At 41.3% G+C, this 26,783-nt stretch overlaps 2 protein-coding genes across 2 annotated transcripts in view; one reads left to right on the top strand and one right to left on the bottom strand.

Annotated features, from left to right (window-relative positions):
• Nucleotides 1–10,981, bottom strand: part of PPP2R5A (protein phosphatase 2 regulatory subunit B'alpha) — a 91,469-nt gene extending 80,488 nt beyond the window's left edge. Inside the window, exon 1 of the mRNA XM_077813774.1 lies at nt 10,334–10,981. Within this exon, the coding sequence (XP_077669900.1) occupies nt 10,334–10,484 (151 nt within the window). The 5' untranslated portion in view covers nt 10,485–10,981. The remainder of the gene's footprint in view (nt 1–10,333) is intronic.
• On the top strand, nt 10,741–25,764 carry LOC144263113 (uncharacterized). The gene is made up of 2 exons (XM_077813781.1): nt 10,741–11,213; nt 24,489–25,764. Exons 1-2 carry the CDS (start codon nt 10,924–10,926, stop codon nt 24,499–24,501), a joined length of 303 nt encoding a protein of 100 aa, XP_077669907.1. The 5' UTR covers nt 10,741–10,923; the 3' UTR covers nt 24,502–25,764.
• Nucleotides 25,765–26,783: the final 1,019 nt, after the last annotated feature.

A 26,783-nucleotide genomic window follows, 5' to 3' on the forward strand; every position in this document is an offset into this window, starting at 1 on the left:
ACATGCTCAGTACAGATGGAATCTTTGGATAATTTTGCTGCTAATTTCCAAGAAGCCTCTACAAAGCATGTGCAAATGACAATTTTCAGAGTTGTATAATTTGGCCAAATGTGGATTGATTTTCATAGAGCACCTCAAATCCCCTGCCCCCAAATTACAGTGGTGCTAGAGCTTCACAACAAAAACAGTTGTAAGCTTTCCAATACTTTTTTTTTTTTAAAATGTATTGGGAGTCATCAATACAGTGAAGGATCAAAATACCATATAGGAAGAAGAAGACGACCTTGAGGATCAGAATAATAGAAATGGGACTAATAAGAATTTCTGCTATAAGAAGAGGGTTCATCAATGGAAAGCAACAGAGGAGGAAAGAGACCTGTGTTTATGGGCCAATCATTGCCATCCCATGAGCCACCTACGTGATGCAACTGTGATCTGAGGATATATCAGCAGTGGTATTTTCAGCAGCGATAGATTAGGATTAATATCATTGCACAGGGAACTAGTAAGACCTCATTTGGAATAATGTGTACAATTCTGGCCATCCATGTTCAAAAATGATTAATTCCAACTGGAACAGATGCAGAGAAGGGCTCAAAGGACGATCAGGGGAATGGAGAGCCTGTCTTAAGAGAGGAGACTAAAAGAGGTTGGTTTGTTTAGCCTAGCAAAATGGAGTGAGAGGAGACCTGATTGTACTCTATAAATCTATCAGGGGGTAAATACCATGGAGGGAGAAGAGCTTTTTTGCTGGCACAAAAACAAATGGATATGAACTGGCCACGAATAAATTTAGGCTGGAAATCAGAAGTTTTCTAACAATAGAGTAAAGCTCTCGAACAGCCTCCCAATAGGACCTGTGGGATAAACCTTAAATTTGTCATGCTCTAACTTAAAGGTAATTATAGTGAGATTGTACGACAGGGTTGCCTAAGGTGGCAGGCGCATGGCTCAGCAGCCCGGGAGGGAGCAGGGGTTTCCTCTGGTTCATGTCTTATGTCCTAACATCTCATGATTGAGGGTTTCAGCCAGCCACCTGTAGGGATGAGGAAGGGAATTTTTCCCCATAATGTATTTTGAGTCGGGGTGTTTTGTTTTGTTTTGTTTTATCTCCTGCCTTTGAAGGATTGGAGATGGCCATGGCCAGAGATGAGACACTGGACGGGGTGGAACGGTGCTCTGAGGTGATACTGAGAATTCTCTCAGGGGCTTGGCTGGCTGGCTCTTGCTCACATGCTCAAGGTCTAACTAACTGCCATATTTGGGGCTTCGACGGAATCTTCTCCCAGGCCAGAGTAGCAGGGACCTTGGGGAAGGGTGGAGAAGGGATTGCCTTCCTCTACAGTGCAAGAAGCAGGTCACTTGTTGGGATCTGGGTATATCTTAAATAATCAACTCCCTGTTATTGCAGAGGCCTTGGCGCACCATAGTCCCTTCTATTCTCTACCTGTGGCACACAACAGTTTAGTTTCCTCCAAGATAGTTCCAAGTGGCTTGGTGGCTGGACGGTGTTAGTAGCCTAATATACAAGAGGTCAGACTAGATTGTCTGGTAGACTCCTCTAGCCTTAAACTTTATGACTCTAACTATACCTCATTCTTAGACACAGCTGAACTGTTTCTGTTGAAACGTAGGCTATGTCTACACTACAAAGATAAGTTGACCTATGTTAGGTTGACTTACAGCCACCGTATTAATTACTGCAGTAGCTGATGTCCACGCTACCGTCCTTCTGTCGGTGATGTGTGTCCTCACCAGGAGTACTTCCACTGACTGAAGAAGGGAAGTGGGGGGAGGATTGAGAGCCAAGGCGGGCAACCAACGCTTCTCGACTCTGGTACGGAGATCTGTGCTGGGAGTCTGGCTGGCATTCATGCTCCCGGTGGGAGCAGGGAGTTCGGACCTGGGGTGGGGGAGCGGGGCAGCAGTGCTCCCAGCAAGGAGCCAAGGGAGCAGCCTGGCCTGGAGCAGAGACCAGGCAGCAGCCAGCCTTCTTGTCAATTTCACAGCTCCAGCAGAGACTTGAAATTGATAAGAACAGTCAATGTAAGGAACACTGTCTACACTGCATCTCCCTAACCACACTGACCTAAGCCCTACACCTCTCGTTAAGGTGGTTTTATGTCGTCGGTATAGAAAGGGAGTTAGATCGGCACTGGTGGGAGGAGCATGTCAGTGTACACCTCCACTATTCTGTTGGCAAAAGCTGACAACAAAATTGTGTAGTGTTGAAAAGGCCTAAGAAATTTAATCGGAGGCATGGGTCAAAAAGTTTTCCATACTTGGCATGGAAAACTTCAGTCCAAACAGTTCTAGCAAAGTTATAAGCAACTGAAAACTAGAACCTTGTAAAGGAAAGTGTTACACAAACTTTACCATAGGCAGTCCTGCTTGATCTGCATATAGTAAGTCTAGAGGTATTTCACTAGCAATATCCTTAAGACAAACTTCCTTGAACATGAAAAGCAGCAAAACTGAAGGGAAAGGAATAGCCCAAACACACAATCAGTGACAAATATCATTAATTTGCCTATGAAAAATAAGCTGCTGGGTTCAGTCCAGTTCCTAGCAGTTTTTCCCACAATACCACAGAGAAAACTGGCATTATTTAATACTTATTGTCCCAGTGAAGCCATGACTCCACCCTCTCCTCCACGTCCCTTTTCAAAATTCACTTCCTTCCATTAGGCCTGTAACCTTAGTATTACCTCCCAGTCAAAATAACAGGGTCAAGATTACATGGGCATGAAAGAGGAGCTACATCATCCCCCAATGGCCATTAGGCCCTTTCAAGTCCAGGTTACAAGAATATTAGTGAGGAATCTTGAAAGTTGCTGTGCATCCTATACCTGTTCTGGATAAATAAAAATGGTCTCCCAAGAGCCATTGATATGGCACTGTTCAAAAGCACAGAATTCACTTAAATTTTATTAGAGAGTTCCACATATCCTTCCCAGATTGATGTAATGTTCTTTTGATCAGATAAAGGCAGCATGTCTTGAGCAATAAATAATTTACATTTAGCTTTCTTGATTGGACAGCTAAATTACTTTAAACTCAGCACCTGTACACCCAATATCTGACTAAACTATAAAGCAATGAATATGGAAAGAAATCTGATACTAAGTTGGCACAAAGAAGATGTGAAAGATTTAAATAGGAAAGTTCTTCACGTGAAGACTGTCAATAGCTCTGTATTTAGGAATTACACTTTATGGAAGGTTTCAGAGTAACAGCCATGTTAGTCTGTATTTGCAAAAAGAAAAGGAGTACTTGTGGCACCTTATCTAAAAACTAAAAAAATCCAAGTCTAAGGATAAGAAAGATCACTTCTTGTAAGAATTAGAGCCCAGACATTCCACTTGATAAACTAGTAATAATTCCTTAATTTGGAAGAAATTCAGTTGCTTGGTTTTTTGTACAGCACTCCATATCAATCCAAAAAAAAGAATTCTGTATCAAGTGCTAAAGAACTGTTCTAGCTTCTCTTTCAAAATTATGAACTTCTTGCTAGACTGAAGAGCAATTTTTGCTATATCTGTGTGTATTGTAAATATATTTGTAACTTTTATATAAAAAACCTCACAGATCCTCCACCCAATTAAGAGTTTACTCCCCTCAAAGGAAATCTTATTCACCATACTAGTAGATGTAGGAGATCTTGATAAAAGATATAAAAGAGAGAAGTAATAGGGGTGACCAAGGGTGAATCCCCAGGAATGTAAGTAAACAATTCACCAACCTATGAAAGATACTGTACCCTGACATTTCCCTAATGTATAATGGGCAGACATTTTTATTAGGTTGACATTACAGTGGACCAGGACAGTATTTTTGATGGATGCTTTCTTTGGGGAAGCACAAGACAACAACATTACAAAGAAACTCAAAACCTTGTGACAGGCTCACTGGTCCTGTAAGGAGAGTTGGGCTCAGCCTTACCTGTGATGGATCAGCCACCCCTCACACATACACATACCCAAATGATCCTAATTAGATGTGGATCAGATGGCTTGGTTAAGTTATCAGACCCAGCTGGAAAGCATCAATTGATGCCCATAAAAGGCTGGGAGACCTCAACTGGTAAAGTTGTCTCCTGTGATGGGTCCTGAAGGGAGAGGATGACACAAGAGAAGGAGGTTCCTACAGCAAGCACTGGAGAGGGCCAAAGCCCAGGCCAATAGCCCGAGGTAGACTGTGAATAAGAATCCAGTCTGTGGAGAACCAGATTGGGGAAGAACTCCAGGAACAAAGCCCTGAGGATCAATGGCTCAGGTAGGAGCTGGACCTCCAAGGATAGTCTGGAGGGTCAGAACTTTTTGTTTTGTTTTGTTTTTTGTTTTCTTAAAATAAAGTAGGATGGAAGACCCTGCTATGTTATGTATGTTTTCCTGGCCTTGCCTGATGATACTGAGACAGATGGTGAGCCACAATGGGGTGCTGTGGAGGCTGACCCTACTACACAACTTTTATAGCTATTTGTTATTCTGAAACAGCCATGGATTACAGATATCCAAAACAAATTTAAGACTCAGTCTGATCTTGATGGATTTAAGTTGTGTACAAATGTAAAACTTTACATTTTTGTAATGTAGCCATTAAAGCTTAGCTGAGGTGCAGCATCTGGAAGCCCAAACTACCTCCCTGGAGGGTTGAGGAGTAAATACTATTGTTGATAGTTTTTACATTCCATATTTGGATGTTTAGTAAGATTTTTTCCAGTATAAAAACTTGAAGTCTCTAATTACAGGATTCTCCTCCTACACTGTCGTCATCCCTAGCACAGAGACCCTATAGCCTTTCCCAAGCCTTGCAGCTGATGGATTCTTGGACCGGCTTCCAATTCTTCCACTGTAACAGCCAATCTGTTTTGCACCAGGAGCCAGCCTCATTTGGAAACAAATTTAAGTAAACAAAACATATTTGATTTTTAATATTGTTTCCATCCTGCAGGGTTTGAAAATGATTTTTCTAGATTTACAGTTTAAGATTCTAGAAAGCCATCAGGAATTTCTTATTCCTTATAAATACAGTACAAGGTGCGTGTTATATAGGAAATACGTACATCTACTTTACTGCCTGTACTTAATCTTAAATTTTGCTCTGCAGAAGCAGAGTTGCTTGCTTTGCAAAAAAGCTTGTCTCACTGCTTCTGATGTCTCACCATTTTTTAAAGTCAGTAAAGTTTTCTTGCTTCAATTCATAAACACAAGCTAACATACTATTTTCAAAACTACTTGCATCAGATTTTGAATTACAATAATGCTTTCTAAAGTGAAGTTTAAGAATTCCATGACTGTATATGTTGCTAAACTGCAGTGTGTGTGTTAAATATATTCTCAAATACATGTATTGGTTAAACATGTAGTATGTAAATACATATAAGTTTCACCCTAACACTATGAGAGATCATACTTAGTTTTTGAATTTTGGTGTTACCCAACATTGTATTTTAGAATTCAAGTACATAATTGACAAATTCCTTGTTTGTCTAAAGTTTCACAAAATCAAAGTGAAAAGCAACAGGAAGATTTTTTTAAGCCTGCCCCAGCTTTAATCATTTTTAAAGCCTTATCCTGGAACAGTCAGTTTCTTGAGATTTTTAGGTAATATCACAAAGTGGACTCTGCCTGCATCATGTATGTACAAGGAAAACAAAGACAATTTGACCAAAGGAGAGCATAATTTTATTATTTTTATATACCCTGTCACTAGTAAGGCCTTGCTGACCATTTGTTCAAAATGAAAAAAATTGGTTTATTCCAACACGCACACACAATCACAACCTGAAAGAACATCCAAAATGAACCATATTCATAAAAAAATAAAGTTAACAGCTGTTTCACAAAGGATGTTCTTGTTATACTTGTAACTAGCACATTACTTAGTACCTGAGTAGATTTCTCCAACTCATGACACACAAATTAATAGATTCTGGTACTGCCCAGCCATAGTAGTGCGTTTAACTTCAATATATATTACTCTGGAGGACATTCTGCACCTAAAAGTTACGCATACAATATTTTAAAAATCTGCAAGTTGCATTGGTCAAATAAATGCAGAGACTCCAGCATGGCAGTGGGGAGTAGAGGCCGCTGGTTACACAAAGGTGGAGATCACCCTGCAGCCCCCGCCACCCCAGAGACATGGACTCAGGGGTGAGGCTGCACCCAACCCTGATCCAGCAGAAGGCCTGGGCCTACCCCAGAAACAACCTGGGGCCCTGCCCTTCTGCTTCAGGAGCACCAGGTATGGGGCAGGCAGACTCAACCAGGCAGGATCCAAGGGTGGCGGGATCCAGGTGTGGGGTGAGACGATTCTGTGTAGAACAATCTGGGTGCATGCAGCTCAGTGGGGGTTCTAGGTGTGGGGGGGATCTGGATGCTCATTGTGGGGGTTCTAGGTGAAAGTGGTTGGGGCTCAGCCAATGGGTCTGGGGAGCTCAGCAGGGGGGTCTGGGTGCTGGGGGAGTGGGGCTTGATGGGGTGGGGTTCTGGGTGCAGCTATCTGGGTGTCAGTAGCATGGGGGTCTAGCTGTGGGGGCTCAGGGTGGTGGGGCTAGTTAGGGTGGAGGTTTGAGTGCAGGGAACTCAGTGGGGTTGATTTGGGTGCAGAGGTGGGGGCCCGGAGGCAAGGGGATCCAGATGCAGGGGTTGAGGTTCATTGGAGTGGAGTTCGGGTATGGAAGGATGGGGGGGTCTGGGTGTACAGGGTGAGGCTTGGCAGGGGTGACTGGGTATGGGAGGTACAGATGCACAATGGTCAGGTTAGCAGCTCCCCATACAGTGACCCCTCCCACCACAGCTGAGGAGCAATGGGGACAGAAAGCTGAACTTCCTGCAGCTGGGGGAGGTTTCTGGGGGTGGGTCTGACACAGCTCTAGCCACTCCTTGCAGGAGAAGAGGAAGTCCTGTCCTCTCCTGCCTCCAACCCAGCTGGGACTAGCATCTGATCCCAGATCAGGGTAGGAGCCACTGGCTGGAGCATCCCTAGCCCTGTGGTGATTTACCTCTCCACCGGCTGCTCCAGCAATGTACCTGCACTGCTAGGGAGTGGTGTGTGACTGCTCTTGCAGCTTCCCTTTGCTTCCTTGTCAAAGTCTTTTTTTTTTTTCCTTTTTTGGCTGGGAAGTAAAGAAATCTGCTGGGGACATGAATTCTGCACCTGCGCAGTGGCACAGAATTCCTGCAGGAGTAAATAAAATGTTTACAGGTTTTCATACAGTACTACTTATATCCTTGTATGAGAATTTTTGATTAGGAGGTTCAAATTCCAGTCACCCACCAACATTTCCTAGATTAGTTCCTTTTTAAAATCTTTTACCCAAACAGACATTATAATGACAGGAGCCTAATTATTTTTGATGCATCTCTCCTGCCAAGAAAGGAGTATGAGCATTCTAGACCAGTCAGACAGAAACTTACAGGTTGTTTTGGAATTTTTATGATGTTTGCATTTTCTGTAAAATGATGGAGTAGTTGTGACTAAACTAGGTTACCTATATTTTAGGTATAATAAGAGTATAATAGTCAATACTTCCTAACACAGCAGGCTTTAACTTTTCTTTAAAAGCAAAAGCTGTCTGGGAAAACAAAAAAATTAACCTAATGCCCCTAGGCAACCAACATAATGCCATTTTTCTGCTTTATGCAATGACCCAGGATGTACTACAGTCGTAGGATCACACCTACCACAGAACTCTGTTTGGAACTGGTCTTAGAGTGAGGTCAAACTGTATTTTCTCAGGGGGGAAAATGCATGATTGGGAATAAAAGTTCTATGAAACCATACATTTTTGGAGGCCAAGCGTGATGCTACTACTACAGTGTACGCTTCAGGGGAATCACATGGAGCAGGAGCCAGCAAACTGCAGTTTAGACAGATTTCCCAAGAAATGGGGGGAAAACATGCAAGTTTTAAGTTACTAGTGTGCCACCTGACTCTCAGATTGGTTATTTGGGACACTCAGCATACATCAATAGTTTGCAGTTTTGAAAAATAGTTTGACAGGTTTTTTAAAAAAACTACATTTGTCAATTATTTTGAAGCAGTTGAGATTATACGTGCTTCTGTAGATCAAAATTAAACTCTGACCACAAATAAATACAGACAAACAATTTCAAACCCTTAATTTAGGTCCCTTCAACCCCAAACAGAGCTCTGTGCGGGTGGTTTGCCCATACAGATTCAGTTTGCAGGTTTAAGGCTTTATAGACCTCTAAACCCCCAAATCTGGCACTTTACAGGGATTGAGATAGTTAAGTGACCTAAACTGCAAGTATAAGTAATTGTGGAGACAAAACTGCACACACAAAATTGAAAGCCTCACTAATCTGATTGGACAGTTGGCATTAAAGCCCCAATTCAGCAGAGATTTTAAGCATGTACGTAGTTCCACAGACTTCAACGGGACCACACATGCAAGAAGTAAAGCATGTGTTTGAGTCTTTGCAAGATGAGGGCCTAAGATTCCTATAAACAGTAACCATATTGCTGAAAAAGTCACCCATACGTGATCTCTAATGCAAGGGCTCTGGTATCAGCTATTGAGAGCTTTTAATACAGTTTACCAGAGGTATAAAAATCAGAACACATTTGAGGAAAATGTATCAAGTATTGACTATTAAAGCACAATGGAGTTTACACTTATGAAGTGTAGGAACTTAGTTCATGTTTCAAACAATTTTTCCAGTGGTTTTTTTTAAACACTGTCTTACCTGAAAATTATACTAGTTTGCAGAAATATTGCACAGGGGGGAAAAGTCACTGATCTGTCAAAGGAATACCGAACTGTTTGAATATATTTTCCCCCTCTTGTTGTTTTATGAGCTGTGATGACTATAACAGATGTGGAGAAAAAAAATCCCCCACTTTGTTTATTTGCATTTAGCAGCAGTTGGATAGTTTGTTTCACTGTTTCCCCTATACAGTCACTTTCCTCTGAGTGGGTCTGTTAAACATTTTTCTCATTGTGTTTTCTTAAAATATATAATCTGACTGAAAAAAATTAACAAATAGGGAGATTCAGGGCAAATCTAGTAACAAACTACTTTGAAACTTTAAGTTAACCATGTTATACTGAACCTTGCAGCAAGTCTAATCCTGACAAAGGTGGGATTTTCACAAGAGCTTTTTACTAGTCTGTTTAGAAGACAAGCATGATGTGCTTTTGAAGCGACCATTAAGCTGTATAACTTTTAAAGTAATAAAACTTATCTTTACCTTTAAAGTTCTTTTGAATTTTGTCAAACACTGTCTTAATCACAAATTTGTATTCACCATCTAACCACCATTTTTGTATTATGGGGGATTTAAAGACCACGCACAACTTTAATTTTATATTTAGATTATGTGCAAGACTCTATGGAAATTTAGGTTTATTTTGGTAAGAAACTAGAGCCTGTCCTGCAATATCCTCATCAGTCTAATTTCCCTGTAACATTTAAATGTGATCTAGGACAAAATATAACCTACAAAAATACAAATACTTTGTAATTTGGCCAATTTAGTGTTAGTGCTGCCAGCATCTAAAAATCTTAGTTTGCCACGTGAGACCGTACCAGTGGGAGGAGAACTTTTAATGGTAATTTGTGAACAATTAAACTGAAGCAAGAGAAAGGGTTTACTCGAAATCCTCCAACACAGGTGGGAAGGAGCAATTAGGCCAAAACAAGTGCCCAGGTCTAGCACACATTTTCTGTGGATAAATTAGATTATACTACAAGTACAGCGTTTGCCAGTGTAAAATACACCTCACAGGAAAAGGAAACTCCATTCACTCCAATATTTTAAAAACAGTTTCCTTCCCCCCAGCACAACGAGCAATCACGAAAGAAGGATTTTGAATTTCACTAACTTGCTGGGTCAAAACCACGAATTTAATCCCTAATTACTCAGAAAAAGGGTTGTAATCTTGAGGCACTAGCTGGGTTAATCCTTCAACAGGCAACAAATTGTAACAGAGCTGTTGCACGTTTGTTTACATAAGACGAATATGGACCCCCAACGAGACAAGCTCTGGGTCTGAAAGTATTTGTGGGAGGGTTACATCTCCTGACAGTCACTACTTGAAAAATACAGGGAGAAAAGCGAAAGGAGAACGGTCAAGGAGGACTAAAGGGGCCACCAGAAGACGAGCTCAGGGCTTGGAGATCCAGGAAAGGAAAAAGAGGGAAGACAAGCCTGAGCTAGGGATTGGAGCGGGGAAAAGCCCACAGATGGAGAAACGGGGCAGGCTAGAACGAGCTCAGAATTGGAAAGGTGGTTAGTAGCTCAGCAGTGGGCGACTCAGTGCAGCACCTGTAGCCCAGGGCTGGGGAGTGTCGGGACGTACCTTTGAGCTGGGGCAGAGGCGAGAGCTCTACCTGGCTGCTCTGACTCCGGAACTGCGAGGAGCCCTGCGAGCGCTTCTGCCTCTGAGCCTTGCGCACCGATTTCCGCGTGAAGCCATCCACCTTCTCCGCTGCAGAGATGGCCGCCGACATGGCTGGGTGGTGAAGAGAGGGGCGCCGCTCCCCAGAAGCATATATCAAAGCGGTGGGGAAGAGGGGCGGAAAAAGGAGCCAAGACCCCCCCGCCCAAAAAACGGAGGGGATCCCGACGGCGAGCGGGCAACTTCCCCCGCGCCGCCTCCGAGCGGCCCAATCCCGGCCGGGCTCGCTGACGGAGCCTACTTTATCCAAGCGCTGGGAGACTCCTCAGTCCGAGCCGCGACGTTCCCAAGTTCCTGCTTCGCTCGTAACTTCCTCTCTGCGGAGCCGGCTCCCGAAACTTTCCCTGGCGGAGCCGCGGGGCGGGCACGGCCGCCACACGCTAAACTTTCCGGCGGACGGGACGGGACGGGAGCGATCCGCGCGGCTCACGCTCTCCCCGCAGCGAGCGCCGCCCGAGCCGCCAGAGATAGCGCGAGAGCTGGGTTCGCCTATGCCCTCCTCTCCTCAGCCAGGCTCGCCTGTGCCAGTGCGCGCGGAGCTCGCTGTCATGGGCCGAGCTCGCCTGAGAGGCACGTTCCCCCCACCCGCCCCTCAGCCACCGCCGGGAGCCCCCCGCGCCTCTGCTGTCATCATGCTCCCACGCGGCCCGGCCAGCTCAGACCGCGGGTTCACGAGTGTCTCCGTGTCCCTCCGGGGCCGCAACAGCACCGGCCCGGTCGCGCCGCAAAGCCCCCAGAGCCGGCAAGCGAGAGCGTCCACGGAACTTGCCAGCGGTAGGAGGTGAGTCCTGAGGGGGAGGGGAAAGAGGCGGGGCATAGGTTGGCGGGGGGTGGTTGGGGTGGCCGTTGCTGCATGCGCATGAATGATTGACGGGAGAAGAGCAACCAATTAAAAGACCGAGATGGCGGCGGGGGCGCCAATGCCGCGCGACCTCCGGCACGAGTGATTGATAACGGGGTTGGCCAACAGAGCGGGGGAATGTGGGCGGGAAGTCTTGTGGCGAGCCGGAGAGTGATCGGAACTGAGTAATGAGGCGGGGTGCGCGAGAGCCAATCCAGAGTGGGGAGCTCTTCGAAGGCGAGACTTTGCATGGCTCGGTCCCTCTGGGCGGGCGGGGCAGGCCTCTTGTCAGGGAGGGAGCCGGTGGAGGCCGCTCTCCGTAGGGAGCGGAGAGGCGCAGGGGGCTGCCGCGTCGCTCCCCTCCGAGGCAGCGCCGTGGGGCCGGGTGTCAGGCACCCGCCCGGCTAACGCACTCCCTCGTGCCAGCTGGAGGGATCATGCCCCGCGTATCGGCTGCCTCAGGTTGGATCCGTGCCAAGTACCTCTCAGGGGTGCGCTTAGCAAGTCGCTCAAGTGCTGAGCGAGGGCGAGCGAAGGGCTGCGGCGTGTTGGGAGGTGTCACCAACAGCCGTGCGCGCGGAGATTGCTGTCAGTGAGATTGCTGGGATTGAAATAAACACGTCACTTAATAGTCGTTCCAAAAGGGATCCGGGGCCTCCAGCATCAGCCGCACGTGCTGCCTGAGCTACTGAAACGGGTTTTGACCCTGAAGCGTGTACACTGTTAGTTATGGTAGAAGGGAAGAACTGACTTGTGTGTATGTTACTGTTGTCCTCGACTGGCCCCATATCCGATGTTTTCAGGTGTTTCTCAGTTCTCGCTACTGCCAGTAACTGATCTAGTGTAGGTTTCAGAGTAACAGCCGTGTTAGTCTGTATTCGCAAAAAGAAAAGGAGTACTTGTGGCACCTTAGAGACTAACCAATTTATTTGAGCATAAGCTTTCGTGAGCTACAGCTCACTTCATCAGATGCATACCGTGGAAACTGCAGCAGACTTTATATATACACAGAGAATATGAAACAATACCTCCTCCCACCCCACTGTCGTGATTCCTGTGCTGTACCTTTTTTTTTAAGCCCTACATAATGACTGTGACTTTAGTTGATGACCACGGTGACTTACGCAGTGTGAGTTATTAGTTCCTATTACAGTAGTCCTTAGAGACCCTAACTGAGATGGAGCCCCATGATGTTAGTTGCTGTACACGCATGCTTGACGCTGCGGAGTGCTCAGCACTTTAGTCTGAGTCCAGCAAAGCACCTAAGCACATGCTTAACTTTAAGGACATGAAGTACTGGTATCAGTGGTACTACTGACGCGCTTAATGCGTTGCTGGGCCAAAGTTCTCAGCATCTTGCAGGCTTGAGCCCACATGTAGTAAGAGACAGTGTATGGCCTGAAGAGCTTACAGTCTTCAGGTAAAACAGACAAAGGGTGGGAGAAAGGAAGCATTATTCTCCCTTTACAGGTGAACTGAGGATAAGGGATTAAGTAACTTGCCCAATGTCACACAGGAAGTCAGTGACAAACTAGAAACTGAATCCCTGTCATGTCTTAACAACAAAATCTACAGTTCTCTCAAAAAGTAGAAATCCTGTGTAATTCACTTTCTAGGAGTTGAACTTGGGCTTCCTAGGTGAAAAACAGCGATCCTAGACTAGACTAAGACTACTAGGAAAGTGTGTGTGTGTACAGTGTACACTCACATTAAAATTTGATTCCACTCCTCACACACACATTGCCCCACATTTGAAACATAAACATTTGGATATCTTAGCTCATGGTCATGTAAATATAGATAATGGACTGGCTATATAGGCATGTGTTTTTCTTATTTTTTTACAGTGTTTTGGCTCTGATTCAGCAAAGAACTTAAGCATCTGCTTAACTTTAAGCATGTACTGAAGTGCCAGTGATTTCAATGGGACTTACATACTTAATGTCTGATGTGTTTAAGTTCTTTGCTGAGTTGTTTCATAGTTTTCATAGATACACAATCCATAACAGCAAAACACAGATTAGGTGATAGGCTTACACAGTTTTGGCGTGCATCTAAATTTACTGTTTTCCAGATGTCCTGTTGTTGCCATTTGTACATTACCAGATTTTATTATATCACTTCTATTTCCTTATAAACTCCAAGAAAGGACTCAAAGGAAAAAAGAAGCCTGTAACTTCAAAAATCCTACCCACATTTCTCCCCACTGACATGTATTGTGTCAGTGTCATTCCTTCTTTCTTGTTACTTAAAATGCATTCAGGAATTCATTTCCATATCCCCATCATGTGTTTTTGTTTTGTTCTGCTTTCTTTTAGTGATCTTTATGCAATGTGTATTATGTTCAGAAAAAAAATTATATTGCACCCAACCTGTCCAGCCTCGCTGGTGCTATAAATCAATCTTTCCTAAAGAATGGGGAGCATAAGCTCTTTCTGTTCATTAAGTAAATTCCATGCAGTGTTTTTTTCAGTATTTTAACAAAATTCATTTCCCAAACAAAGTGGCAATGTTTAGCTGCTCATTCCCCTAAATGGCTAACAGGAGATCCTGTTCATGTCTATTAAAGCAAATTCTGGCACCTTTTATCTAGTAGGCCCAAATTTCAATGTATAGAACACAGCACCTTATTCCAGGAGATCATAGGCCAGAATATGTGCCCTCCACTGGTATCGGAGGGAGTATTCCTCTATTCCCACATACTCTCCAATAGCTGTCATTTCCTCCCACACTCATTTTTAGAAAGTGACACTAATCAATGCATTCTATGCACTGTTTTATAGCAATTCAGTCCTTCCCTGATGTTTAGCTGCCTGTTCCCAGTGCAAAACAGTCGATCTTCATCTTAAAGTCGAAATCTATGGGTGAAAAGTATTCTATAAATGCTAAGCGCTAAGTTAAATATAATAAACTTTTCTGAGCATTCAACTTCCTTCCCAAGATTTTCTTTAAAGTTAGTAATCTTATTTGGACTGCCAAATTCAAAATAAATAAAATAAAAGTCCACCGCTTGAAGTAACTGAGAAAATGCAAGAAAATGGTTGAGGCTGCTAACTTTCAGAGACCTATCATTAGGTGGAAGTTGTGTTCTGCAGTAATGAAATTAAATCTCTTCAGAAGTCTTGAGTGGGGAACCCACACTGCTACTGAAAATATTTCAGCTAAGAATTTTAGCTTACCTTCATACCTCACCTCTGAAAGAAATATCATTAACAGCTGAGCCAACCCAAGAAAAAAGGAACAATTTACAACTGTTCATTCTGTCAAAAAGTGAGACCTATTTTTTAGTTGGTTTTATTTAACATAATTTTCCTATTTTGGAAAAAATGACAAGACAGCTTCATTGACAAGTTCCTAGAAGACTAAAGTGAAAAGAAAATGTTTGGATCTACGTTCTGCTTTAAGACAGATTCTACTTATGGCTTTTAGGAATGGTGTGCCATTGAGGGGGAGGGGGAAATTACTTTCTATTCAAGATTTTAATATTTAAAGGGACTGTATGAACAAGATTTTTAATTAATTTAAAAAATCCAATTTTTGCTAGCGCTTCCTTGAATAGTATGTCCTGAATTTTAAAAAAAAATTAATTAAAAAAAAATCTGAAAGGGTTTTTTTGTTCCCCTGTTGATGTTTTTAAAAACAAAATTACTAAGGGTTTGATCCTACAAACAGTTACACAAATAACTTTACAGATGTGAATGGTTCCATTGAAGTCAGTGGGACTACTTGTATGAACCAGGCTAATTGTGCATGCACGTTTAGCGAATTGGGCTACATGAGGGAAACAATGAAACTGACAATACACAAAAATACTGATCCTGCGAAGGCTTATGCATGTGCTTAATTTTACTTACATGAGTAGCCCTATTCTAATGAAGGGATTGTACCCTTAATTCCCAAAGTCAGTCCCAGAGTCAATCACTCTGGAAAGAAGCAGTTCTGTCATGCTCAGTAATAGTCCATCTGGCTCCTTAAGAGATGTAAAGCGTCCCCTTGGGGGCATAAGTTTGCAGCTAACCTTTCCAAGTCACTTAAATGTCTTTGCCAGAAAGACATTCGCTTAGCAAAATTCTGAAGAGCAGGAGTATGTATATAATGAGACAAATCATCAACAGGTTTATTTTATTCAGATTTAACAAATGGTATTTCTGTTAATTGAAATTCAAAACTAAATAAATAGTACATATTTCTATTGCCGTTTCCTAAATGTTTGTTTGTAGCAAACCAACACTTCATAAATACCAACAAGTGCTATCCTTTACATATTTGTAGTTTTCGGTGATAGAGTTGAACACAGAGACTAGAAAATAAAAAGGAACTATTTCTGTTGGGAAATCTTTGCCTTTTAACTGAAGATTTAGAAACTAGTCCTTTAAGAAATATTTTCTAATGCACAGTGAAGGGAGTAAATCTGTCAATGAGCTGCTAGTCCTGGAACCCACATGAGGAGAGGAAATTCTTGATTTAGTTCTAAGTGGAGCACAGGATCTGGTCCAAGAGGTGAATATAGTTGGACCGCTTGGTAATAGTGACCATAATATAATTAAATTTAACATCCCTGTGGCGGAGAGAACACCACAGCAGCCCAACACTGTAGCATTTAATTTCAGAAAAGGGAACTTCACAAAAATGAGGAGGTTAGTGAAACAGAAATGAAAAGATACAGCGCCAAAAGTGAAATCCCAGCAAGCTGCATGGAAACTTTTTAAAGACACCATAATAGAGGCTCCACTTAAATGTATACCCCAAATTAAAAAACATAGAAAACCAAAAAAGTGCCACTGTGGCTAAATAGCTAAGTAAAAGAAGCAGTGAGAGACAAAAAGGCATCCTTTAAAAAGTGGAAGTTAAATCCTAGTGAGGAAAATAGAAAGGCGCATAAACTCTGGCAAATGAAGTGTAAAAATATAATTAGGAAGGCCAAAAAAGAATTTGAAGAACAGCTAGCCAAAGACTCAAAAAGTAATAGCAAAAAAAAGTATAAGTACATCACAGGCAGGAAGCCTGCTAAACAACCAGTGGGGCCACTGGATAATCGAGATGCTAAAGGAGCACTCAAGGATGATAAGGCCATTGAGGATAAATTAAATGAATTTGCTCAATCAGTCTTCACAGCTGAGGATGTGACGGAGCTTCTCAAACCTCAGCCATTCTTTTTAGGTGACAAATCTGAGGAACTGTCCCAGATTGAGGTGTCATTAGAAGAGGTTTTGGAACAAATTGATAAACTAACAGTAATAAGTCACCAGGACCAGATGGTATTCAGCCAAGAGTTCTGAAGGAACTCAAATGTGAAATTGCAGAACTACTAACTTTCGTTTGTAACCTATCATTTAAATCAGCTTCTGTACCAAGTGACTGAAGAATAGCTAATGTGACACCAATTTTTAAAAAGGGTTCCAGAGGTGATCCCGGCAATTACAGGCCAGTAAGCCTGATTTCAGTACCAGACAAACTGATTGAAACTGTAGTAAAGAACAAAATTGTCAGATACATAGATGAACATAATTTGTTAGGGAAGAGTCAACATGGTTTTTGTAAAGGGAAATAATGCCTCACCAATCTACTAGAATTCTCTGAGGGGCTCAACAAGCATGTGGACAAGGGGGATCCAGTGGATATAGTGTACTTAGATTTTCAGAAAGCCTTTGACAAGGTCCCTTTGGTGAGCTGTCATGGGATAAGAGGGAAGGTCCTCTCATGGATTGGTAACTAGCTAAAGGGTAGGAATAAATGGTCAGTTTTCAGAATGTAGAGAGGTAAATAGTGGTGTCCCGCAGGGGTCTGTACTGGAGCCAATCCTATTCAACATATTCATAAATGATCTGGAAAAAGGGGTAAACAGTGAGGTGGCAAAATTTGCAGATGATACAAAACTACTCAAGATAGTTCAGTCCCAGACAGACTACGAAGAGCTACAAAAGGATCTCTCAGAACTGGGTGACTGGGCAACAAAAGGGCAGATGAAATTCAATGTTGATAAATGCAAAGCAATGCACACTGGAAAACATAATCCCAACTATATATATAAAATGATGGGGTCTAATTTAGATCCCACTCAAGAAGAGATCTTGGAGTCGTTGTGGATAGTTCTCTGAAAACATCCACTCAGTGTGCATCGGCCAACAAAAAAGCAAACGGAATGTAGGGAATCATTAAGAAAGGGATAGATAATAAGACAGAAAATATATTGCCTTTATATAAATCCATGGTACGCCCCCATCTTGAATACTGCATGAAGATGTGGCCGCCCCATCTCAAAAAAGATATATTGGAATTGGAAAAGGTTCAGAAATGGGCAACAACAATTGTTAGGAGTATGGAACGGCTTCCATATGAGGAGAGATTAATAAGACTGGGACTTTTCAGCCTGGAAAAGAGACAACTAAGGGGGGGGGGTACGATTGAGGTCTATAAAATAATGACTGGTGTGGAGAAAGTAAATAAGGAAGTGTTATTTACTCCTCATAACTCAAGAACTAGGGGTCACCAAATGAAATTAATGGGCAGCAGATTTAAAACAAACAAAAGGAAGTATTTTTTCACACAGTGCACAATCAGTCTGTGGAACTCTTTGCCAGAGGATGTTGTGAAGGCCAAGGCTATAACAGGGTTCAAAAAAAGAACTAGATAAGTTAATGGAGGATAGGTCCATCAATGGCTATTAGCCAGGATGGGCAGGTATAGCGTTTCTAGTCTCTGTTTGCCAGAAGCTGGGAATGGGCGAAAGGGGATGGATCACTTGATGATTACCTGTTCTGTTCATTTCCTCTGGGGAACATGGCAGTGGCCACTGTCGGAACAGGATATTGGGCTAGATAGACCTTTGGTCTGACTCAGCATGGTCACTCTTATGTTCTTATCAAAAAGCTTACCAATTGGAATTCTGTCTGCCTCTCAGCAGGTTCCTGACATGAGTTAATGCTTGTTAGAAATAAGTTTTGATTGGAAAACTTAGTGATTGTGGCAGCCGATATAAAGCAAAAAATGGCCAAGGCAAATAAAATAGATATCTAGGCCATAACAAAGAGAAACAAACTAGAAGAATGGATATGCTTAGTAAATCCCATGATGGGATGCTAGAAGTCTAGTATACAGGGGTTGCAAATACTTTCATAATGTAGATCATGTATTAATATAGAATTTTTTTGTGGACCACCTCCGATTCCATGGACTGTTCAAGGATGTTTTTGAAACTTTTCTTCAGAAGTAGAATCATAAAAACAAGAAGCAGTGTTGCTAGTCCTGGGTGTTAAAAAATCATGAGTCTGCGCCAAAAAAATCATGAAGTTTTAAAAAACAGTAAGTTTGGATTCCTTTGATTTGCCCTCTAGTGTCTGAGCCTTTAGCGTGCGCTTGCTTCACGTTTTCAAGTTTTCCTCCACAACAATGAGAGCTAGAAACATTTATTTTTTAAAGACAGTTGCGATTCTCATGTAACAACATCAGTCAAGGAGCTGAGTCCTAAACTCAAAATATTGTGACACTCATGATAAAATCATGAGAGTTGGGAACTCTTAACCATTGCAATCAAGGTTCTGAGGGATGTCTTTTTGCCTGTTGGTAAGGCTAGGCCTAGTGGATAGAACAGTGGACTGGGATTCATGAAACCTGGGTTCTGTTTGTGGCTTGGCCCTAGGCCTACTGAGTGATTTTGGGCAAGTTACTTCCCTCTCTGTTACTCAGTTTCCCCATCTGTAAAATAGGGATAATGATACTGATCTCCTTTGTAAAGTGCTTTCAGATCAATGAATGAAAAGCGCTTATTAAGAGGCGGGTGATATTATTATTTATTCCAATCAGTCTGTTTGGTTTCTCCTGCATACCATCCCTAACACATTCCTTGCAGCAGGTTAAGTAAACATTATTATTGAAGTTACTGGAGAATGTACATTCATGTTAGGGCTGGTCTACACAAGGAAATATGCCAGTATAAGTATAGTAGTATAATTATGCTGGTATAGTAACTCCGTTAAATTTCCCTGTGTAGACAAGCCCTTAGTCATGGTGGTAAAAGCAGCAACGCTTGTTTCTGCCACAGTGAAATGTGACATTATAGCAAAGACTGCGTCCCATATGGTACTTAATCTGCAGAAGAACCCCAGCATTTCCATCTTGCTGCATGGGGATGGAGCACCTAAAGAGATCCGATCCACCCTCTTTCCAACAGACCCGACACCCCAGTCACTAAGCACAGAGCATGCAGCAAGTTCACTAAATCCTTCCCAGTGAACACATGAGCCACAGTTTGTGTTTCAGTCTGTAAATTGTTTTTTTGTTTTGCAGGCTTTACTGAACACAATTCATGTGACTGTGCTATTTATGGAGGAGTAAATATTGCCCGGGGTCTGTTTAAAAAGGCCAATGACCTGGATTTTTTTCCGTTTGAATTATCTCCACGAGTCAGACATATTTAACCACTGATTTTTTTCCCCCTTGTTGCTGCAGACTGCAGTCATTTTTAACATCTTGGAACAATACTAACTAAAAAGATCAACATCCAAGGAGAAAGAAAGCCTCATATTGTAAATGGCTAATTAGACAGTATGCTACCCTTTCATTTCTGGAAGCAATTAAATCTAATCCAGAATCGCCAATGAATGCATCTATGTAGTATGAATTTTACCTCTAAATATAACCCACTCACACCTTTCACAATGTCCCTGTAATTTAGGTTCATAATTCTGGTTTTGTTAGTTATTATTATTTTACAGACCCTAATATAGAAATGTAATGAATTAAAAAGTAATTACATTTAAATGGATGCTTTGAGGGGAAGGAGACTTAAACATTCTCCTTGCTGTGCTTGCAGTTTGAACAACAGTATTGTATTAATGCATAAGAACCTGAGCGTGTAACTGCCTAGAAAATATACCAGTCTAGTTTCACTGTCCAGAATGAGTGATGTGAAAGTAAATAGGTAGCATAAGTGGTGGGAATACTTAGCACATCTTTATGTATTCTTAAAAAATGTGCCCATCACATTTGTGGAGTAAATAACATTCTTAAGACTATAAAATTAGATGATCAATGTCAAACTAAATATAATAGATTCAAACCTGACAGTTATGCTGTAAATATACTCCTCTATCGCCACTTACGCAAAAGCGTGAGAGAAGGTGATGTTAGTGTCCTGAAAGACAACAGATCTGTGGTCTGTCAGACCAACGAGGAAATTAATTCCAGAGTCAGGGGCCTTCTTTCACTGAAAACAGCATAACCCTAAGAGTTCAAATCTAAAGCCTGTCTATGCACAAGTTATAGTGATAGAGCTTATACGAAGGTAAGTAAACCAGTGTAACCACACCAATTGAAAGCTCTCACTGCTGCATGTACACTCTTTTAAGCTACTTCACTTTGGAAGCCTTGTATCTACACTGCACAGCATTGTGTTAAAGATTGTTTAGATATCTGTTCATAAATTAAGAGCTGCAGAGTTGGTTGAAACAAAGGATATATTCTGCCTTTTGCTTGAATTGGTTAATTTTTTTTTCAAAAATTAAATTTCAGCATGAATCAGGAACAAAAATGTTTGCAACATTTATCTTCCCCAGCTTTCTACGGCAGCTCTACTTTTGATCTGTGAGCAACTTCTATTTATATCAATAGCAATATATGACCCAAAGGTTATAAATTATGGCCCAGTCTTAGCTTTAAGCATGCATGTAAGTTTTTGCAAAATTGAGGCCTATGTTTATATGCTCTAAAGCCCCAAATGCGCAAGCTAATCTGTATATGAGACTTGATGCAGGCATAATGCTCCACCCATAAGGATCAATTTGAAAGGTCTCAAGGGGTCTGTCTAAAGATCTGAGAGTCAAATGCAGGATGAGAATGTAGGGTAGTAAGTAAGTAGTCTAGCTTCTGTACCAAAATATATCCTCTCTTTGGCATTCAAGTGACAGGATATAATTAAACAAATTAAAAATACACTTCAATGGATTCTTCTTTGTTGCTGTGCTGCTGATAAATCAGAAGAAGATTTTGTTAGACCTGTATAGGACTTATTGTCTAATCATCCATTTTTAGTGGTAGAAGGCTTATCTTTAACCAATGTTTCTTTTTTCTTAATTACTAAATTCACACATTGTATTCATGAGGGATGGACAACACGGACTTGAGTTAGACTTAGCAGACACGGGGGAATGAGCATGCTATGCAAGTTTCCCCATGCGCAACTCTGCCACTACTCCTCAGTCCTCCAAGACAAAACAAGGAACAGTGGCAGAATTATGCCTGGAGAAGCTTTCTTTTCCATTCCTGGGTATCTCCTTAGCAGAGGCAGCAAGTTAGAGTTGTTGGGAGAAATATTCTGCACCACTAATGAAAGTGATGAAATGCATATTTTTACTATATCAGACAAAACAAATTTGTTTTCCCCCCTAAATCAGAGGGATTTGCACATGTCCCCCCTGATTAGAATTTCTCCATATTTGTCACCTTTTTTGAGGCTTCATAGCTCATCAGTGGGTTGTTCCACACTTATGATGATAGTTTGCCCTGAGTCAAAATTGTTACTGCAATATCTTCAACTGCCAGCAGCCATCAGTGCCACCTGCAGCCTCCATTAATGTTATTTAAAGAAGTGTTGTTTTATCTCATTTGTGAACTAACACATGTTTTTTAATTCAAATTTATATTCCTAATCAAGGGTTTGCACATTCTCACTGAGAGCATTTTTCAAAATTAAATTAAGTGAAGCCTTAATTGGCGTTCAGTTGATCATAACAAATTGCAGTGACCCTATACATACTGCTCCTTTCTCCCTCTTAATAATGGAGCTGCCAACTTTCAATAAAAGGCCACAGGGAAGATTTCATGGACTTTTTCTTTCTGTAATATACTTGAGATTTGTTCTTTTATTTTAATTTTACACTGTATGTTGCCCTCATTATCCCACTATGATTCAGTTGAGTTTTAGGCAGTTCCTCAATTATATGGCATAGAATGTTTTCTTTATGCTATGCTATTTCAACTTTTATAGTATAGAGCATGTGCTGATTCCTTGCAAAGTTCGGTGCTAGGTATTCCAGATGCATAGGACCCTTGAAATAATATCATAAGACTCAATATAAGACAAAAACCTGACAGATTTATTCAATACATCCATTCTGGGTGAATGCATACTTAAAGTTAATTAAATGGTAACTGAGTGTACTATCCCATCGTGGACTGGGTGGCTTGTAAAGTGTGATATGGATTTTACATTAGCTGTGTCAACTTGGTTGTCCTAAAATACTCAAAAGACTAGTCCCATTACATCTCCATGATACACTATTGCACTCTTGGCAAGGTGGAAAATCATTTTCCTCTGAAGCACCAAGTACTAACCAGGAGGCAGATTATCTGGCCAGAAGGGCCAACGGTATTCTCAGATATAGCATTTCCAATGTTCCTTGATTCAGGGTTCAGTTGTGTCATTAAAGGCACAGCCCCAAATGGATGGTAGCATAGTCCCATCATGTGAACAGCCTACTCTGCTGGCCAAGAATGACCCCATCTCCTTCTCATAGCTTTTGGGATGCCATGTTCCAGGAAGCATCTGGAGGGCCTCTTGGAGCACAGGGCCTCCAACTGCACCTCAGTGCTGCACAATAATGCAAGAGGAGGGTCTCTTTATGCCCTCCCTTATGCATCTATGAAGTAGCAGAGCACAACCTGGCCCGTAAAGGGTTGGCAAGTATGTTGGGTATTTTTCATTCTGGTATCAAGGAAAAAATGTGATGATTTTGTAATTGGATACACTGTTAATGATGTAAATTAAATACATTTTTGCATACAGGTTCCAAACCACATCACAATAGAAGCATCAGTGCATCTGAGCTAGCATTTGGTATATGGTAGGTGAAAAATAATGCAGAAAGAGGTCATACATTCTTTAAAAATATACCCTAACATAGCAGGACCTCCATCAATTCTTGAGATAGTCAGATCTATCAGTGACTTCAACAGGGTAGCCTCCCAGAATAGACTTTATCTTTATTTGACTGAGTAGTGGGGATTTCAAATACCATGAGACTTATTTCTGCAATTTTATTGACATTGCTGACTATCCCTTTCCCAGCAGTAGAAAAAGGTCATGTTTCAAACTTAAGTTTCTGATAACATCGATCCCCCAACCTGTTTTAAACACCAGTTCTAGTTAATTTGGTTTAAACATAGCTTGACCAGCCATTGTACACAAGGCTAAACCAGGTTTAAAACAGTGTTTTGTATTCTGTCTAGATAGGGGACTAAAACACTGTTTCTGAACTTGGTTTAAACACTATTTGATCCCGTGCCCACAAGCTGGACAAAACTTATATAATACAAATGAACTTGAACTGATTTTTAAATGGTTTATATGACATGGTTCCCAGTGGTCCTAGTGTAGCTGAAGCCTTCCTCAAATAAGGTTCTGTTCAACTGATTAGTAGGATAAAACAGTACAATCCTTAAAATACTGTCATACCAATAGATGATTCAAACTGAAGCTAGTTGCTCATCCTATTGCCATATTTTTGTCAAATCTTCTTTCAGTCCCAATTTAATTTCTAATAAATATTTGGGGCCAGTTCCTCAGCAGATTTAAATTTACATAGCTCCACTGACTTACGTTGGCTGTGGATCTTCAATCTCTCCTTTCGCAGTAAGGGTCTCAAAAAAGGTATTTTCTCCTCAAATCACATTTATTATAATAATTGTATAGTTTTCATTAACCACTGATCTCTTCTCAATGCTAATAGTCTGTAACTTTGGAAATTGAAGTGTTATTTGCTTAAATGTTGCTGTTGACTCTGTAGACCATAAAATGTGGGTATTGTTTTGCCTTAGTATTTCACTGGGCCATATATACTGAATCACTGATCAGCATTTCACATTGTGTAATGTAATAAGAATACTTAGCCTAAGTGTCTGCAAAGGGCTATGTCTACACTTGAAACCTTACAGTGGCACAGCTGTACCGATGCAGCTACGTTGCTGTAAGAGGTCTTATGTAGCCACTGTATGCTGAGGGGAGAGAGCTCTCCTGTCGACATAATTAAACCACCCACAACAAGCAGCTGTGCACACTATCACTTATGTTGGCGAAACCTACGTTGCACAGAGTTATGTGTTTTTTCACACCCCTGAGTAACATAAGTTTTGCTGACATAAGTGGTAGTGTAGACATGGCCTAAGTAAGCCTCCCAGCATCCCTCCCAACAAGTAAGTATTTTTATCTCCATTTTACAGGTGGGGAAACTGAGGAAGAAACCGATTAAGTGACTTGGTCAAGATCACCCAGAAAATTGTTCAGTGCTGAGATTAGAAATCAGGAGTTTATGCGCTGCTGCTCTAAAAAGGAGCAGCGGGGATTCCTGGCTGACCTGGATGCTGTTTGCTGCATCATACATGCTAACCAGCTAGAAACTGTATGTGCACATTAGCCAACAGATCATGCTCTCTTGAGGCTGGCATGCCTGGGCTCATGTGTCACCCTCTTTTTCTCATACTGCTCTCTTAAGCACTAAAGAGGTTGGCTTCTCTGCTTCTTGTGCTAAGGGGAGGGAAGAACAGCATCTGACTCTCAATACAAGCTGAATTCCACATTACTATATTAGGGTCAAGTGACTGATTTGAGAATACTATGAGTTAGGATATACTTTAATCCATAGGCCTGATTCTCCTCTGCCGTCCTCCTTGTTTAGTCGCTTACATCTATGTAAAGTGGGTGCAAAATGCTATCAAGAAAGAATGGTAGAGTTTTAGCCTCCATTTACACAGGTGTAAATGACTACATCAGGAACAAGATAGGACAGAACCAGGCCTCATGCTATCATCTTATTTGCTTTGAGCTCACTGTAGGTCCCAGTATTGAACTAACAACTCAGTTTCTACTCAGGCAAACTGCCAGTAAGAAAGCAGTGGGAATTTTGCTTAAGTAAGGACTTCAGGATTGGGCCTGACAGTTTGTGTGAATGCCAAAAATTATTTTAAAATAGTTCGTAGAATATCATCATAAGATAATGTAACATCACAGTGGGCGATCTATTTAAACTGTTGCACATTAAAACATGAGTGGGTTCATGACATCACTTTTTTGCAGTCTTGCTCTCTGTTGAGATTATTACAAAAGGCCCTACTGCAGATTGGAAATTTAAGTACAGGAAAAAATAAGTGCCCTCCAATTTCTCTGGAAGGTAATAATACAGTAGTGATTTTAAAGTAAAAGTATGTGTGTCAATGAGAATCTTTCTGAGGTTGAAGTTAAGGTGCATTTGGCTGATTGAGGAATTAGTGAGTACTGTGGATGATTGTATCTGATAACAAAAGGGAGGTGGTGATGAGGAGTATGATTCCATTTGGGTCTTGTGATGTTTGTTTGGTAAGGTGTACTGATGCTGGAAAGGAGGTTAATTATGCTAATGATGACTAATCAGAGGATTTCCTTGCCTTTAGTTATTGTGTGGATAAAAAAAAAATTTGCTCTACCACTGACTTGCATGAACTTGGTCAAATCATTTAACCTCCCTCTACCTCCATTTTCTCCATGGGGATAATCATATGTGCCTAATTTACTGGGGTATTATAAGGCTTACTGTTTGTGAAATAGGTTGTGATTCTCAAATAAAGGTACTTCAAAGTATAAAGTGTCATTTTTTGATTGAAATATAGTACATGTCAGATTTTATATACTGAAAAACCTTGAAAGCATATTTAACTGGCTTTAATGAATTATAGTTACATTATAAGAACATAAGAATGGCCATACTGGGTCAGACCAAAGGTCCATCTAGCCCAGTATCCTGTCTTCTGACAGTGGCCAATGCCAGGTGCCCCAGAGGGAATGAACAAGTAACATCAGGTGATCCATTCCTTGTCGCCCATTCCTAACTTCTGGCAAACAGAGACTAGGGACCTATTTGTCAGAAGCTGGGAATGGGCGACAAGGAATGGATCACTTGGTGATTACCTGTTCTGTTCAGCCTAAATGAAAACCAAAGAATTCAACTTGTAAATTAATCCTATCTCAGATTACTTACGCTACCTTAAAGGCACATATTTTGGCTAAGTTGCTGTCATGTCAACTCTTGTCCGTGGACATGAGAAAAATCTACATAACAACTGAAAACAATCCACATAGTAAGAAAACAATTTCATACCTGTATTTATGGAACATTATACAACCCGCTGATTGTTCAACTACAGTTTAATTTATCAGAGCAGATATGTTTTTTCCAAATTTGCAAACAAGGCTCTTTTGCGCCTTATAAATTCCCATAATTCTTATGCACTAGGCAAAAGTGTGTTTGATTTGTAATATAAATAATCTTCTTACAAGTAAGTTTATCATTGTATAAAACTTATCCAGCATCTAACATTGGATTAGGAAAAGAATGTTTTTATGAGCTAGTAGAGCTCTTATTTCTTACAAGCCAAGAGTTGTAAAAATATAATTGCAATTCCTTCTGGCTGAGATAAGAACGGTCAGTACCAGACAGGGTTTTACTTCACATGCAAGGTAGAGGCACAACACTGTTTTGAAAA

This window comes from Eretmochelys imbricata, chromosome 3 (assembly GCF_965152235.1).
Source record: "Eretmochelys imbricata isolate rEreImb1 chromosome 3, rEreImb1.hap1, whole genome shotgun sequence".
Lineage (NCBI taxonomy): Eukaryota > Metazoa > Chordata > Testudines > Cheloniidae > Eretmochelys > Eretmochelys imbricata.